The sequence below is a fragment of the Nicotiana attenuata genome, unplaced genomic scaffold (genome assembly GCF_001879085.1).
Source record: "Nicotiana attenuata strain UT unplaced genomic scaffold, NIATTr2, whole genome shotgun sequence".
NCBI lineage: Eukaryota > Viridiplantae > Streptophyta > Magnoliopsida > Solanales > Solanaceae > Nicotiana > Nicotiana attenuata.
In genome coordinates, this window is record NW_017670694.1 from 174,155 (window position 1) to 190,834 (window position 16,680).

General features: G+C 36.7%; 1 protein-coding gene across 2 annotated transcripts; it reads left to right on the top strand.

The window, feature by feature from the left end:
- Positions 1-2,056: 2,056 nt before the first annotated feature.
- LOC109242389 (5'-3' exonuclease) lies at positions 2,057-11,705 on the top strand. 2 transcript variants are annotated; one of them, XM_019409254.1, is made up of 7 exons: positions 2,057-2,513; positions 5,481-5,651; positions 6,736-6,970; positions 8,828-9,050; positions 9,168-9,331; positions 11,322-11,452; positions 11,540-11,705. In XM_019409254.1, exons 1-5 carry the CDS (start codon positions 2,133-2,135, stop codon positions 9,307-9,309), a joined length of 1,152 nt encoding a protein of 383 aa, XP_019264799.1. In that variant the 5' UTR covers positions 2,057-2,132; the 3' UTR covers positions 9,310-9,331; positions 11,322-11,452; positions 11,540-11,705. The 2 variants fall into 2 exon arrangements, with proteins under 2 accessions (XP_019264799.1, XP_019264800.1); XM_019409255.1 differs by having other exon boundaries at positions 2,245-2,513; positions 6,729-6,970.
- Positions 11,706-16,680: the final 4,975 nt, after the last annotated feature.

Below are 16,680 nucleotides of genomic sequence, written 5' to 3' on the forward strand. Positions count from 1 at the left end.
TTTTTGGATCGAATCAGTTCGCTTGTCTATAAACCACGTAACAAATTCAACTGTACCATTTTACGGGTAAACAGTAAACACATTTAACATTCAATTAAATGAAATATCACTTTTAATCATCTACTTGTGAATCCTCACAAACTTGCTAATTATGTACCATTACATAATTAAGTGTCCATGTATTATGTTAAGTGTGTACTTATTATGTATTTGAAAGTGATATAGTTCTAAATCTAGTCTAAATATAACAACATTTCTATATCAAGGAAAAAGTATATCTACTTTAACTAATTTTATATAAGGGTGTTAGACGGGCCGGGTCATCCCGGTTCCGGACCGGCCCAGACCGGTAGAACCCGGAACCGGCCCGGACCGGTAAGGGGGGCTGGGCTGGGCTGGGCTGGGTTGGGGGGTTGGGGTGGGTTTGAACGGTTTAAATTTTTGAAACGGGTTACCCGGCCTGGTAAAACCCGTTAGATGAACAGTGCCGTTAAACCGATTAATCGGCCCAGCCCGGACCGGCCCGGAACGTGAATATAACATGAATATACCGTGAATATACTATAAATATACCATGAATATACTATAAATATACCAATTATTGTATACTAATTAACATAATTTAAAATTGTTGGAATATAACATATAGTGTATATATTTAGGGTATAAAACTATAAATACTCAAATCATAGAATATGATGGTAACGTATTATTTTTAAAATATGCTATATATGTGTTATTTTAAGATTTTAAGACAATTTGTGTTATTTTAAATTATTNACTATCATGCGCTCAATGTGTAATCAGCATGCCTAGATCACACTGCCTAATTACTGTCTCACTTAGCATATTGGAGTTTGTTCTGACTAATATATTTATCCGTAAGAATCTGTTTACTGTTTAGTATGCCCAATCCTGCCTTGTGATAATTGCATGCATACTGTTTGCTCATTAGCATGTCCAAGCTACATTGTTTGTTTACTGATTCACCCAACATGTCTTAATTCTGCTTGTTCTATCTGTGATTAGTATTTCCAAACTATGAATGTTTTCATGAAGTGCTTGCCTATTTTGTTCATCTAAATCTTGCTTACTCTACTTCACTAATGAGATCCTGCTAAGTCATCTAGCCCTACATTTACTCTTTTGACGTAGAAATTCTTGTAAATTTAGTTGTTGAATTGCTATTGTTGATTGAAATTGTTTGGGAAGCGGGTTGCACGCCGCAACGGAAATTGAAAAGTAATAAATTGAAATGGCAGAATAAGGACAGATTATGATATTGACATATGATGATATGGTGGGATCAGGTTGCGCGTCGCAATAGATTGTATAGTTGTATTTGTTTGTGACTGTTGGATTTGCCTCGGCGTTNTAAGATTTTAAGACAATTTGTGTTATTTTAAATTATTAGACGTATTTATGCTTAATGATTTAGTTTGTTAGATTAATTTGAAGTATTATTAATTTATTATGCATGAAAATTTAGTTTGCTATTTATTTGTTAATTTACTTTTTAAATGCAAACTTTAATTTTGTAATTTTGAAATAAATATAGCACTTGCAATTTATAAGTGCAATTTTTTCCCATCTTCCTCGTATTCTTTATGTTAGTATTTTGTATTAATACTATAACTTACAATATTTATACAAAATCCAAAAAAAAAAAATTAAAATTATACTAAACCCGGCCCGCCCCGCCCCTCAACCCGTAACCCTTATGGTTCAATTTTTACCCGGATGAACCCGAACCCGAACCCGTTAAACCCATTAATACCCAACCCATAACCGGCCCGGACCGTAATCCGTACGGGTCCAAAAAATATAGGTCCGACCCGGCCACCCGTTAAACACCTTTAATTTTATATCATAAGGGCCAAATTTAAAATTTACCAATGACTGATACTGTATTTTGTCTTAATTGTCATCTTTACTGATCATATTTGCATGGACCAAGAGCAATTGATATCCTAGTCAGTCCAAAGAAGCTATTAGATGTTTTGGTCCCTAAACTATGGAGTGTTAAGCTTATAGACCTCAACTATAACTTCTAACATTTTTAATCCCTAAGTCTAGATGAGATAACTAGAATTCCATTTAAGCTTTCGTCTACAAAAACAATTCTAGCAAATATGGAGATTCAAAAAGCTACCTTTATCATCAATCCTCGCCATTTTCACCCAATTCCAAACTCTACCCACCACCCAATTCTTGTTTCCCCACAACACAGACCTTTACAGCATAGAAAATTGCTAAAACTACGCCCCCAGTCCTGTTGTTGTTGTTGTTCTTCTTCTCATAGTCATCATCCAGTTGTAAAAGGCCCAATTTTGGAAGCAGGGAATGAATCTTTTGGGAAAAACCATTACAAGAATATTACAAGAAAAAAGAGGGTATTTTTCTTGGATGTTAATCCTCTTTGTTACAAAGGAAGTACTCCGTCTTTGCTTTCTTTTGCTCATTGGATTTCCCTTTTCTTCTCTCAAGTTAGCCTCACTGATCCTGTCATTGCTGTAAGCTCTCTCCCTCTCTCTCTCTCTCTATATATATCTACCTATTTACTTAGCTATTTCAATTTATTTGAACCTATTTCCTTTATAGTATGTTACTTTTTTTTTTAAATTTGAAAACATTTAACTTAAATTTATCATTTCGACCTTAAATGACAAGCCTTTATAGCCAGGCAATTGTTATGCGATGTTTAATAACACGAGTTTCAAAATTATTTGCCACAAGCTACCTGAGCAGATTTCCCACCCTCCAGTTCTTGATATCTCCAGCCTCTACTGTCCTCAACCACAACAAATCCTAGACAGGAGATTGGTGCAAAAAGGGAACAAGGCCATCACTCAAGTTCTGGTTCAATGGGAACAAACTACACCTGAACCAGCCACTTGGGAGGACTATCATTCCCTGCTGACTAGGTTCCCTTCTTTCCTTCCTTGAGGACAAGGAAGATTTTGACACCGGGGATCTGATACGATATAGCTTGCGTCTGTGGTACATCGTGCTAATGGAGTAGTACGCGGTAGTTAAATTAGTTAACTGTAAAGGTTAAGGCTAAGTTTTAGAAATGTTAGTTTGGCCCTTTTTTCATCCATCTCTGCAGGAGTTAGCCTTCTTCTCCTGTTGTTATCAAAAACAGCAGCTACTGGTTTCTTATAAGAAGGCTGATTCCCCTTAAATATACTGTGGTTACCTTGGTTAGTAAATGGTTTGGGTAAACTTGAAGTAGAAATAGTGCCTTTGATTGCCTTGCACTGAGCAGCAAAACTAGCTTCTTGCAATCTAGCTAGGTAGTAGGCTTGTGGGGTTGCCTACCTTGACTGCATTACTGAGCTCAGGCTTCAAGTTGTTCAGGAAGATGCTAATGGCATGTTCTGTACAGAGATTGATCCTTGTCATCACACTCACAAAGGCCTTCTGATAATCTTTTACAGAACCAGTGTGCTTGATATTCATCAGCTCTGTCATAGGATCTGAGTATTGTGCTCCAAAACTATCACAAAGAGCCCATAAGTATTCATCCCAAGTAGGCAAGGGCATCTGGCCTCTACTCCTCATATATCCCAAATGCCATTGCAAAGCATCTTCTTCAAAGTGTAAGGATACCAACTTCATTCTCTGCTGAATAGTCACCTCCTCATCTGCAAAAATTTGCTCCACTTTGTGCAACCATGTCCTTAAATCTTCTCCATCAAACTTAGGAAAGTCCACCTTAGTGTACTTTGTGTAGGGTATGTTGGGTAAGGGTGTGGCAGGGTTGTTCTGAGTTTGTGACTGGTTGGGAGTTATATTGTTGTATTGTTACTGGGGTAGATTTGGCACATAGGGTGTCTGATGATATAGAGGGGAAGGAATATGACCAGGGTGAGTGTAGTATGAAGGGGGAAACTGTATGGGTTGAGTGTAGGTAGGCTGAGGGGGTATCAGTCCTGTGTGAGAGCCTTGAGTCCAAGCCATTAGGGGTTGGTAACCTCTGCCATTGGGTGGTGGGGTTGGAAAATTTAGGGGTTGCAAAGGAGCAGGTCTGGGATGAGGAGAAGGCATATTTGGAAACACATAAGGTGGAGGAGGAGGTAAAGGGGGGTTACTTATCATGACTGAACGAGTAGGTGGTTGAGGTTGAGCTCTAGGCAGCTGAATGGGAGCAGAGCTCACCTCACTTGTTATAGGGTTACTAACAGTTGGTCTAGGACTTAGATTAGGAGCTTGGACAGAAGAGGTGAAGGTACTCACAGTTGCAGTGTTCATATTGCTGATGTTTGGTGTGGCTAGATCTCCAAAATCGAATGGTTGATCACTAGGGGAATATAGCTCACCATCTGCAGGTTGTGCCTTCTTGTCCCTCTCCGGTCGTTTACCCCCAAGAATCACCTCATTGATTACTTCCCTTAGCTCATTCAAAGACTCCTCCTGATGTTTGTTGCTATGTTCTTGTGCAGCTTCCAGTTGCTCTTGTCGAGCTGAGAAACTGGACATCTCAGCAGATATTTTATGTAATGTGCTCATGATTTCATTCAACTCGCCCGGCATAGCCACAGAGCCAAGAAAGAGCTCTGATACCACTGATAAGAAAAGAGCTCAATGTAACAGTAAAAAGAGGAAAAAGCTGCGGCAACAATGAAAGGAAAAGCAGAAAACTAAAGAGAAAAAGAAACTAGGGCAAAACTAAGGAATATTCTCATTCATATGCAATACTAGGAGGTGTAATTACAATATATAGGTGAGTGAGAAGAGATGCTCTCATCTGACACTCAAGTCCCTTCCTCAATTAGCTATGTGGACCTTTTGTATAAAAGACAAGAAAAATTACAGGACCAAAGTGTAATCCTAGAACTTCTAATTTAAAACTTAGACGGCCAAACTAACATTTCTAAAACTTCGCCTTAACCTTTACAGTTAACTAATTTAACTACCGCGTACTACTCCATTAGCACGATGTACCACAGACGCAAGCTATATCGTATCATTATTATAATCACACAAATGCTATGGCATTAAGACCACAAGTTTCAATAGTTTTCATTTATTCCTTAAATTCCGTGCCCGAGTTGACATAGATTGAATCCGAGAATCTATACACAGTCACAGATAAGTACATGTGTGTGAGAGATGTTTGCTATAAGTACAACATGGAGGGATAGGCCAAAGATTGCACTAACTCTTTAACTCCAAGTGTGTGTTAGGTGGGTAAAACTTTTAATTCTTCATGTCAATGAATAGCTAATAATTTGAAATGAAAAAAAAATAAAAAACTGTCTTGGAATTCAGGAATTTTAAAAATATAATAAGGATAGAGAAATCCTAGCAATTGGGTTAGGAACATAGAAAGAGAAGAGTTGACATAAAGAAATAAAAGTGGAATACATGCATGTTGATTCATTTTATTGTACAAAAAAGTGTATCTTGGAAGGTGTAGATGGTATGTAAAAGCATCATGAACTACACATTGTTTGAAATGGGTGACTGTGTAACAGGTTGTTGACGGGGAAAGAGGTAATGAGTATAGAAGGCAGTTGTTACCTTCCTATAAAGCAAAAAGAAGGAAACATTGGCATCAGTTTCCAGGCGCAGGAAAATCTCCAAGGCGTATCGTTGAAACGTCACATCGACTTGTCTTGGATGTTCTTCGCAACTGCAATGTTCCTGTGAGTGAACATTTTCTTGATCAACACGCGTAGTTTTTGTTTTATTGATGCATCCTTGGAATATGGTTTCTTTAGTAGTCTGAAGCTGACAGTTATCTTTTACTAACAATTTGAGAAAAAAAATTTCTTTTGTGCATAGACAAAGTAAACTGATATTAACTAGTATAATGTTTATTTCTAACTGGAGATACTAAGAAGCATGAACTATGATATAGATTTTATTTTTTCTCTCTGTCAGTAAAATTTTGTTTCCCGAGATGTGAGTTGGTTATGATGAAATGTAGCAAGCTACAACTCTGGAGATTCATGTCTAGTAAAGTTAAATGGAGAAAGAAAGAATCTTGGACCACTTAAATAAACCGATAAATGCTAATGGAATAATCAATACGAGCAAGTTTTCCCTCAAGAGAACACTTTCTGCGGCCATCTAATGTCAGGCTCATTCCTAAAAACAAAGAAAAATAACAAATGAGAAGGCAAGTGTACAGATCCACTACTTCCCTTGCGATATTTTTAAATCCTAGTTTTTTCCTGGTACCTTGTGTGTCGCCTATCTCGGGTTTGACAATGATTGCTGTAATTATAATTGTAAACTTGTAGTTATTTTTTTGGGCTGCAGAGTCTTGTTCAGAAGCTTTTTGGTGCTCTGCAGTCTTGTTTGGAAGCTTTCTTCTCTGGGTTGCTCATATATTTTTCCGTTTCTGTACCAGTTTTTAGCAAATAGAGTATGTACTCAACTTCAATTTGCCAAATGGTAGTCCATCCATTTCCTGTAGATAGATATATTTTTATTTGTTTCGTCTATAATTTCAACTTGGAGCCCTTCGGGACTTAGTTATCTAGCATTATTACTAGTTGCATTTGACATGTCAGTTCTAACTGTCATGTTTTGTTTCTATGAATTCTTCCACATTGCAATTTGTAATGCACTTGGCAAAAAGGCATTGCAATCAGTGTAACGAACTTTTCTTTTGCCATGGTTTTGCATAATGAGAAGGCAGATAAGAGTTGATTACTAGCTTTACTTCATCAAAAAACAAAAAAAAGAATTGATTACTAGCTTTTGACTAGGTGTAGTATGCAGGTAGTTAAGATTGAATCACATGAAGCAGATGATGTTATAGCCACACTTGTTGAACAAGTTCTACAAAGGGGACACCGAGTCGTCGTTGCCTCTCCTGACAAAGACTTCAAACAGCTGATATCTGATGATGTTCAAATTGTCATGCCAGTACCAGAGTTTAATAGATGGTCTTTTTACACCCTAAAACACTATGTGGCACAGTACAATTGTGATCCAAGGTCTGATTTGAGCCTGAGTAAGTATGTGACACTCCTTTTAGGTGTTGTTTCATACCTTCATATTAATCTTAAGTGACTTGCTTTTTTTAAAGGGGATAGGGGAAGGGGAAATGGGGGAGGGGATTACAAGGTGGGGAATGGAACCCTCACCAACAAGGTGAAAATTCAGGTAGCCAACCAACTAAACTACTAATGTTTGAGTTACTAGTGACTTGTATACGAGTTATTAGTTCATGTACTTGTTGAAGCTAATAATATCTTATTTATACCTGCAAATTAAAAGTCATTATTCTACTTTCTTGTTGGGCAGGATTTTGGTGAGATTTAGAGAACCTCTAGTTTAAGAGAACCCCTATTTTATTTTAGAAGGCAAATTATTGAGTAGTGAAATGGAAATGGTCCTGAATGGAGCAGACCAGATATAGAGGATTCATATATCCAACCCTGCTAGCCCGTGATTGAGGTTTAGCTAATTGGGAGAAGTGAAAGTTAGGGAGTGTGTCTTTCCAGGTAGAGGGGTAAAATGGATGGTCAGTGTGGGAATTTTATCTTGGGTAAGACATCTTGTTCTACAAATTTGTACGACATCTACTAAATTTTTTTTCTTCCATTGAATACGTTGGACACAGCCGTAACTCTTTATTCTGCTCTTTTATCTTACTTTCAAAAAAAAATATTCTTTATAATTTTATTGATGACTAAGAATAATGTGGGTGGCTTCTGTTTGGCTCCAAGGTTGTATTCACGATTTGATTTGCTAGAAACTAGACGGATATATAGCCCTCTTTCTTTTCAAAAAAAAAAAAAAAAGACATGGCCCTCTTTTAATGCTTACTATTCTGACAAGTCTTACTCCAAGATGGTCCTCAAAAGTTAGTTTATTTTGTATGTTGCTCTTGCTTGCTTCGTATGTCATTGAAATAAGCAACTCATGTATTTGTTTGTAAGTTGAGCATAGTATGGTTTGTGAATTGTGCTTCTTTCACTAGGAAAGGATGTTCTGTATGACAACTAATGGTGCAATTGGCTCTTTTATTTTATTTATAAGTATGGCATTTTAAGCTATGTTGTTCAGGTACTTATTCAATATAAGAACAAGAAAGTGACAGATAAAATGTGATAAAATTTTATGACTTTCCATGGTTATTTCGGCATAAAATTTCAGGATTCGTTAGATAATACACTTGCAATTATGGACTACCACATCCCAAGCAAGCATTTCATTTTGTCTGTTTCTTGTTTGGCATGGGGAGCTATGTTTTCCAATTATTATGCTAATTAGCTTACTTAAATCAGGATAACTTAATGGTGAGACAATCTTTTCATTCCAACGGTTATGTTAAAGTTTCTTTTGTTGATAGTGCATGTCCTTCAAATTTGTTCCTCCGTTTTAGACTCAATCTCCACCTCTCTCAGTATCTTATTATAAGATCTGTGTTTACCGTTCTGTATGCTTTGCCATAAGTTCCTTTTGCACTGGTATTGAGGAAACATTGTTTGTGGCCCTTGTCATCTGACAATAAGGCAGTGGTTAGACTGTTGAGATAATATTGAGAGTTGAAACAGAAGGTTCATTCCACGGTTTAACTTCTTGCAAACATGGTAATATATGCCAATCTTGCCGGTCCTAGGACACAAGTAGACCAGGAACATCACGGAAACTACTTTAGTGTTGTGAAGAAAGGGGGCATCAAGATGCAGGTATTCTCTTGGTAAAAGAAGAGGCGGAAGCTTTTTTTTTCTCCATTTAGCTTCATGTGTTTCATGCTATCATTTTTCTCTTAGAAGGCTTCAGCATTTTTCCCTGTTCAATTCGTTCTTGAGTGTCTGCTGTTATTATGTTGGCTACTAAATCTTGTGGTTTTCTGGAAAAGGGTGTATACTGGGTGACGAGGTTGATGGTGTTCCTGGAATCCAGCATGTTGTTCCTGGTTTTGGTCGAAAGACTGCTTTGAAGCTTTTGAAAAAGCACGGCACACTGGAGAATTTGCTTAATGCTGCTGCAGTAAGATCGGTGGGGAAGCAGTATGCACAGGATGCCCTTATAAAGTATGCTGATTATCTGCGCAGAAATTATGAAGTTCTTTCTCTGAAGAGGTAATATCTTCATTTTCCTTTCTTTTCCATCGGTAACAGCAAAAGTGTTATTCAGTATCCAGGCCCTTTTACCGCTTTCTAATTCTATCCATTTTTTATAATGGAATGCACTAAAAGGGATGTCCGCATCCATATTGAGGAGCAATGGCTTGATGAGAGAGATGCACGTAATGACTCACTAGTTTTATCCAACTTCATCACTTTGCTGAAAGAGAGTCGGAATCTTAATTTGCAAAACAGCTCTCATTCCAACGGTTGAAATTGCCAGAAGAAAGCATTCTGTGAGTTTTCTTCCTTACTATCTTATTTGGTCCATTTACTTGATAATTCTTCAGCTTTGATGAAGCAACATATGAAGTATCTTCTGGATAACAAAGGCGGTAAAATGCCAAAGGTTTTGTTGAAAGGTCTCTTAACCTGTCCACCATTTTATGGTGCACATTTTTCTAGCCTATCTTACTTACCAAAAGAAGAATTTTCTTTAGCTCATTTGCTTTGGCTTTAGTTTACAATTTAAGCAACAAAAGATTGTTAACTTCTTTTTTATGAAGTGTTAAGTATTATTGGTTTAAAATCAGCATGATGTAGTTACATCCAAAAGCATCACAAGTGAAAACTGAAAAACTTCATAGAATCTTTTCTATAGGCATTCTGAGAAAAAAGAAAACTGAAAAAAGCTCTCAGAACGCCTGTAGAAAAGATTCTATGAACTATAGGAGTATTTCAGCATCGTTTACTCATTCTAATCTACAGCGAAAAGCTATCAACATAATACTAGTCTGTTCCCAGCTTAGGTAGGTTTCTGGACGAACTTAGTGTTTCTGTTGTAATTCATTTTAGATTCTGAATGATTATGTTTCTGTTGTAATTCATTTTAGATTCTGAATGATTATAGGAACGGTCGTACATGATGTTGAGTGAATAGAAGTATATTAACCAGAAGGACCTCATTTCATTACCACACTGAAAGATTAATTAAGTTCTCGTGAAGAGAAGACAACGAAAAATGGACATCCTGAAAATACCCTAAATCCCCCTAGACTATCATGTTCTTGTCAGTTTCCTACTTAAACTATTCCGGCGTACTACCCCACCCCCCCCCCCCCCCCCCCCGCCGCGAACTATATTGTCCTTCATATTAAAAATCCCTCATTGCATTCTTAGTGGTACGTGTAGTACACGCTCCTAATTATTTAAAAAACGTGTCATGTAGCACTACACATGGATATTCAACTCAGCCTAAAACCCGCCTAAACTATCACTTTTTTGTTGAACTTTTAGAGGTGCGTCTAACTATATTAACTTATGGTTTGTAAAAAGTTTTTTATATAGTTTACTCATGATGTATTGCTCTCGGATGATTGATTAATTTTAGGAGTTTTGGCCAAAATAATATTTAATGCATTGTGTTAATTTTAGGCTTAATTGTGATTGTGCTTTATGCTAAACTCCAATTGAATAAGTCCTTATTTATATTTACTTTGTAGCACAGTAAAAATATAAAGAATGGCATATAGTGTTGCATTTCTTAAAAATCATCTTATATTACATAAAAAGATTACACAAAATAAAATTTCGCAAATAAAAAATCAATTGGCCAACAATTACTTTGTCTAATTCCAGATTACATAAAGAAGGTTGAAGATATTCAACTTTATTCTCTACAAGGTGTTGAGCTTAATAAGAAGATTCAAATTGGTATTCTTTCAACAATATGTTCTTTCAACAATATGTGTAAGACACGAAAGAAGACTAAAATAAGAAAGAGAATAAATCAAGAGAGGGAGAAATTTTTCAGAGGAAACCCATAAAAGAACTGAAGAAAAAAGGTTAAAAAATGAAGAAGAAGGTGAAAAAATAAAGAAGAAAGGTTTAAAAAAATAGTAGAATGGTGAAAAAATGAGGAAGAAAGGCGGATTTAACTGAAATAAGGAGAATATTTATTAAAAAAATAAATGGGAAAGAGGGTTAGACTAATTAGCCATTATTTTCTGTCATATGAGCCATTTTGATGGTTTTTTTCAGTTGCCACGGGCTCCCTAGCGAGTGTTTACACACGCTATGCCACGTGAACGACGAAGGGGTTTTAATATGAAGAACAATATAGTTCAGGGGGTTTTGGGTACACCGAATAGTTTAAGTAGGAAACTGATAAAAATGTTATAGTTTAAGGGGGTTTTAAGGTATTAACTCAAAATTAAATGAATATGATGTTAGTCAAATCCTCTTGTGCTTAGTGTTTTGATCAAAGCAGTGCGTGAATTGATGTAGGCTCTAGAACTTGAAGAATGATGATCTTGATGCTTAAGCAGAACATCATACTAAAGAATATAAGATTACACAAATTTTGCCAGAAGATTTGACCAGATGAAGCGAGCTGAATTGGAATATCCAACATCTCAGTGAGTATAGACCTAATCCTCTCTGTGGTTCATATTTGCATGTTTTTCTGTTCAATATACACTAATTCAGTTTTCTTCATGTATCAGGAAGGAACAAGCAAATAGTGAAAAAATGGTTCTTTTCCAAATCACTAAAGAAGAGACTTCTGAGCTATCTTAGCAGTAACACTAGAATAGATTCTTGTTACTAGTGTATGGTCTTCTATTTTGCTCTTGGGCAATGAGGAAAGCTGTTTTGGTTTTTTTTTTTTGGTGGGGGTGGGGGGTGGGGGGAGGGTGGTGAGGGGGGTTGCTTTTTCTTATGTTGTTATATAAAAGTCATCTTGAAATTGCCCACATCCACTAAGGTGATTGAAAACCCAACATGAAATGGTAGTATTTTCTTGTTCTTTTTGGATATTGCCATAATGTTGCATGATTCTATATTTACGAGGACCATCGCCGTAGTTTGCAGCCGGCGCACATCCAAATTACCCTTGGGTCAAAGATTTGGGGAGAGAGTTAGTTCGGGCTAAACAATGAGCCACAATGATTTTCTATTTGCTTGTTTATTCTTATAATAATTTGTTTAGTTATCAAATTAACTAATATTTTTTTTATTATGTATTATGATAATATCAAATAAGAAAATAAAAAAAACTTATCGTTCTATATCTTATAATATTTTGAGGGTTCATTTAGACATAGATGCAATCCGAATTAGCCCAATTTTTATTGGACTAATTGAAATTATATGTGACCCGCCTATGAATATATGTCTACCGCAATTTGCTCAACTTTGGAGAGTTATATTTTTATGGGCTAAATTTGATACCACTAAAGTTGATCAATTTGCTCTGATACCAAGTATTACAAAAAAATTAAAGAGATTTTTACTCAACTAATTATTTATTTAAAATTATTTAAGAAAAAATTATCACTTCTTTCTTTTTTTTTTTTTTTGCTAAAACGGAAATATTATTAAAAGCTAAGAAAGACAGGTAGTAGAGTTTGTACATAAGGGGACTGTTCTTCTTAGACAAGTGTTTGAACAATCTTTATTGAAAGCAAGTAAAGCATAAGGCGGTGGTTCTTCGTAATGTAGTGGATGACAACAGTATTGGCTTGTACAAGGAGCTAAGGTCATGCCATGTTTTGCCCGGAGATCCGCTACATTGTTTGCTTCACGATATATATGCTTAAGTTCCGGTTGTCGCAACTGTGTCATCAATAACCTGCAATCCAAAATAAGAGGTAAGTAGAGATCAGTTATCGTGTCAAACATCGTTTGCAGTACATGGGAATCTGTTTCTATTTGTAGTGGACAGAAGTGAAAGTCCTGAGAAATTTGCAGTCCTATAAACAAGCATGGAGTTATAAACAAGCATGGAGTTCTGCTTCAAGTGGGGATGAGCAAATGAGGTGAGTAGTAAAACCTCGGATCCATTGACATTGATGATCTTGAAACACCCGCAGTTTTGGTGCTGGAGTTAAAGGCACCATCAATGTTTAATTTAAGTAAATGTGGCGTGGGAGGGTGCCATTTAATATACTGAGCAGTCGATATATGAGGTAAGGTAGGGGTGTTCGTAGATAGAGAAATTCTATCACATAGAACATAGTATCTTTTTATCGCGACAGGATCGTGTAAATTGTGGAAAAGGTTATGGTTATGAGTAGTCCATATGTGCCAGAGAATGAAAGGGACAAGTTGAGCTGTAGGAACTTCAATTTTATGGTAAATGAATGGAAGATGGGTGCGTGTACAATTCCCTTTAAGCCATTTAGAGAAAGATGTTGCATGCAAGTTAATAGGGAAGAAGTTCGATACAATATGAGAATTGATGCATTCAAAGAATAAGTGTTGGAGGGATTCGATTTTAGTAGGACAGGAATGACAAAGGCTGGGGACGCATATTAATAAGTGAAAGGTATGGAACAATAGGTAGTCTGTTAAAAAGTGGAAGCCAAAGAAAAATTTGAATTTTTTAGGTGGAATATGGAGGTAGCAAACCCATTGGATATTTGGTGGATTAGCAAGAAGGTTGTAACGGGTGTTAAGAAATAAGTGATACGCGGATTTAGCAGAAAAGAAACCTGAATTTTTGGAAACCAACAAAAGTCATCTGTACGTGATGAAGTGGGATTAAAGTAAGTATTATGGATGAGAAGTGAGATATCTGCAGGCAGTTCAAAGGAGAGGACACTACTATTCCAATTTTCATTACGAAGAAGGTGATCTAGTGTACAAAATTGCTCAGTATGAGTTAAAGGACCGTAAATAAGATTACGAAGAGGAGAATTATTTGGAAGCCAAATGTCATTCCAGACGTTAATGGTTGTGCCATTGCCGATGTGCCATAAATAACAATTTTTTTTTATATTTATGTCACGACCCAAAATCTGACATTGAGGATCATGATGACACCTAATCCCTAAGATTAGGTAAGACTAACACATGCTGAGCTATTATCAAATTTAAACCATTAAACATGAACCAATAAATGACATACATAGCTAAAAACGACCAATAGTTATATATTTTCCAAAATCGGTAGTACGGAGTCATAAGCTCATCTACGAGTAACTAAGAATAACAAATACATCACTCTTTGGAGTGAAAGTACACAGTAACAAAGCTCCAGAAGGCGACTTTGAGACTTGTGAGCGTAATGGCAGGTATACTGACACGCTCCGAGGTACCTGGATCTGTATAGAAATGTGCAGAAGCGTAGCTTGAGTACACCACAAGGGTACCCAGTAAGTATCAAGACTAACCTCAGTGAAGTAGTGACGAGGAACAAGTCAAGACACCTACTAGACATAATAACCCGTGCAAAGTATTAACATAAAGCTAACAACGGAATGAATATCAACATAGAGCTAACATGGAATGAATAACAATTTAAATCTAGCAATGGAAAGTAAAAGCAACAAATGGAAACAAGGAGTAACCAGGTGATAACCCAGCAAAATAATCATAATACAGTTAAGGTACCAGTGAAACCAATTAAGGAAAACAAGTGACAACAAAATATTCAAGCTGTTCTAATACCAGGTTTCCAACAAGAATCACCCTGAGTTACCATACCTTATAACCACAGATCACGAGTCCCAAATCGTGAGTCATATACACATGGCACCTCGTGCCCACGTTATTAATCGTAATCACACGGACAACTCACGTACTTCACGGATTACTCATGTGCCAATAACATCAATATCTCGGATCTGCACGGACAACTCACGTGCCAATAGTAAATGTCTCATATCTGCACGGACAACTCACGTGCCAACAGTGAAAATATCTCATATTCGCACGGACAACTAACGCGCCACCAGTTCAATCAATCCACAGAAGGCAGGTATGAGTACACGTACATGATCTATGGACATTAAGATCCATGCTCCTAGACTGATATAAGTGACATGTTACAATGTATGCTTGTGCAAGTATACTATGACAACTCAAGTCAACATGTAAAATCAGAGATACCGAGTAGCACATTAGAAAAAACACATCAAAACCCGTAATATGCATGACTAATAACTAGGGATTTTGATACATTTTATACTCCTCCTTGCTTATGTTTTGATTAGAAATTTGTACAAAATAGTCCCAAAAAGGCTAACAAGTTGTGCTTGATTGTAAGTTTGATCAACAAGGTGACAAGATGTCAAAGATCAGCTCAAAAGGAGTGAAACTTGCACAAGTATCAAGGCAAGACAAAGCTCAGACAAAACAAGGCCAGTGCGGCCGCACACCATTCTGTACGGTCCGCACAAGTGAGGTTCAGAAAGTATGCAACTCAGGCAAATCAGGCAATGCGGCCACATGGGATTTAACGCGGTCCGCACTGAAGTTACTGTGGCCGCACTCGATTTAGTGCGGTCCGCACAACCAAGAATCAGAGAGTTGCTATTTTCGGAGATTGAAGCCAATGCGGTCTGAGATTGTCTGGGTGACTTTTCATGCTACTTTAGCTGTATTAGTTTAATTAAATAGTATTTTTTTTAAAAGATTGGACTTTTCCCGACGATGGATCTATTAGACAATTTTCTTGAGGGATTTAAGTCTAAAAAAAAGATTTTCTTTGTAGGTAGTGTAATAATTCCCCCTTGATTTTTCTTTGTGTCGCGTTTCTTTTCCAAGGGTTTTATTTGAACCGGGTGTAGTTAGTTTTTTTGGGAGTAGGAGCCATTGTGTTGTGTTTTGAGAATAGTGAGTACTTTGGCTGTGACGCTTAGGCTCAGTTTTTGACTCTTGTATAAGTACCTTAAATTGTATGATCTTAACTTTGCTTAACTGCTTTGACTAGAGTGTCTTGATGAAACCAATCCTGAGTGAGTTATGTGCCATGTGTGTATAAGGATTTGTTATATTCTGTGCATTGCATTTGATGCCTAGAACTTGCCCCGTGTGTTTGCAAAGCGAAATAGTAGTTTTATTCAGTCTAGGAAGTGATATAGGCATTTCTTTGTTGAGCCAGATATGTATATTTTACCCGCCTAATTATTATGCATCGTAGTTAACCCCTTTGAGCCTGTAATCCTGTTTCTTTGGCAACCACATTACAAGCCTTACCCATTTGTTTGAATTAAACATCTATTTGAACCATTGTAACCTCTCATGAGCACTTGAATTGTTTATGAACTTTGTAAAGGTTAAAGTGTGGGGTGGTTGGTTTGGCTTTTGAGTGGAACTAATTAAATAAGGAGAAAGGTGCACTGTTTTGAAAAAGTAAGAGCCACTTGAATTGAAAAAAGAAAAAGAAAAAAATAGTTCGATTGTTGTGAAAAAAAAAATATTCCTTGATAAGTGGTGCCTTTTGATGTAAGTGTGCTTAAAAAAGAATGGGGTAATATACATTGATGTGAAGGTGGAGTTTTGGTTTGACATAAGTATGGGGTTTGAATGTTAAAGTATATGTGTTAAAGTGCTTAGGGAGGTGTAGTCACTCTTATATCTAAATGTATCATACCCGTCCCGTAGCCTACATTACAACCAAATAAAGTCCTAATTGATCCTAGATTGAATGAGCTCGATTAGTGGAGTAGTACACTACGGGCAAGCCTATGGTGCATCTTTTGTGGCATATGAATGTTATTTCTGAGAGTGAGTGAATTCTTTCTATCTTGAGTTCCTAAGTGTTACTTAAATTTTATTGTGTGGAACTACTCTCTTTTGTTGTGTGAGGGCACTTGATTCATGAAGGAAAGGTAATGTTAGTGACCTCTATGTTAGAGTA

Excerpts from the sequence above, each read along its gene's own strand:
- LOC109242389 (XM_019409254.1), top strand. The coding sequence starts at position 2,133 with ATGGAGATTCAAAAAGCTACCTTTATCATCAATCCTCGCCATTTTCAC. Across the intron at positions 5,652-6,735 it reads TTCGCAACTGCAATGTTCCT|GTAGTTAAGATTGAATCACA; the intron begins GTGAGTGAACAT and ends TGTAGTATGCAG. Across the intron at positions 9,051-9,167 it reads GAAGTTCTTTCTCTGAAGAG|GGATGTCCGCATCCATATTG; the intron begins GTAATATCTTCA and ends ATGCACTAAAAG.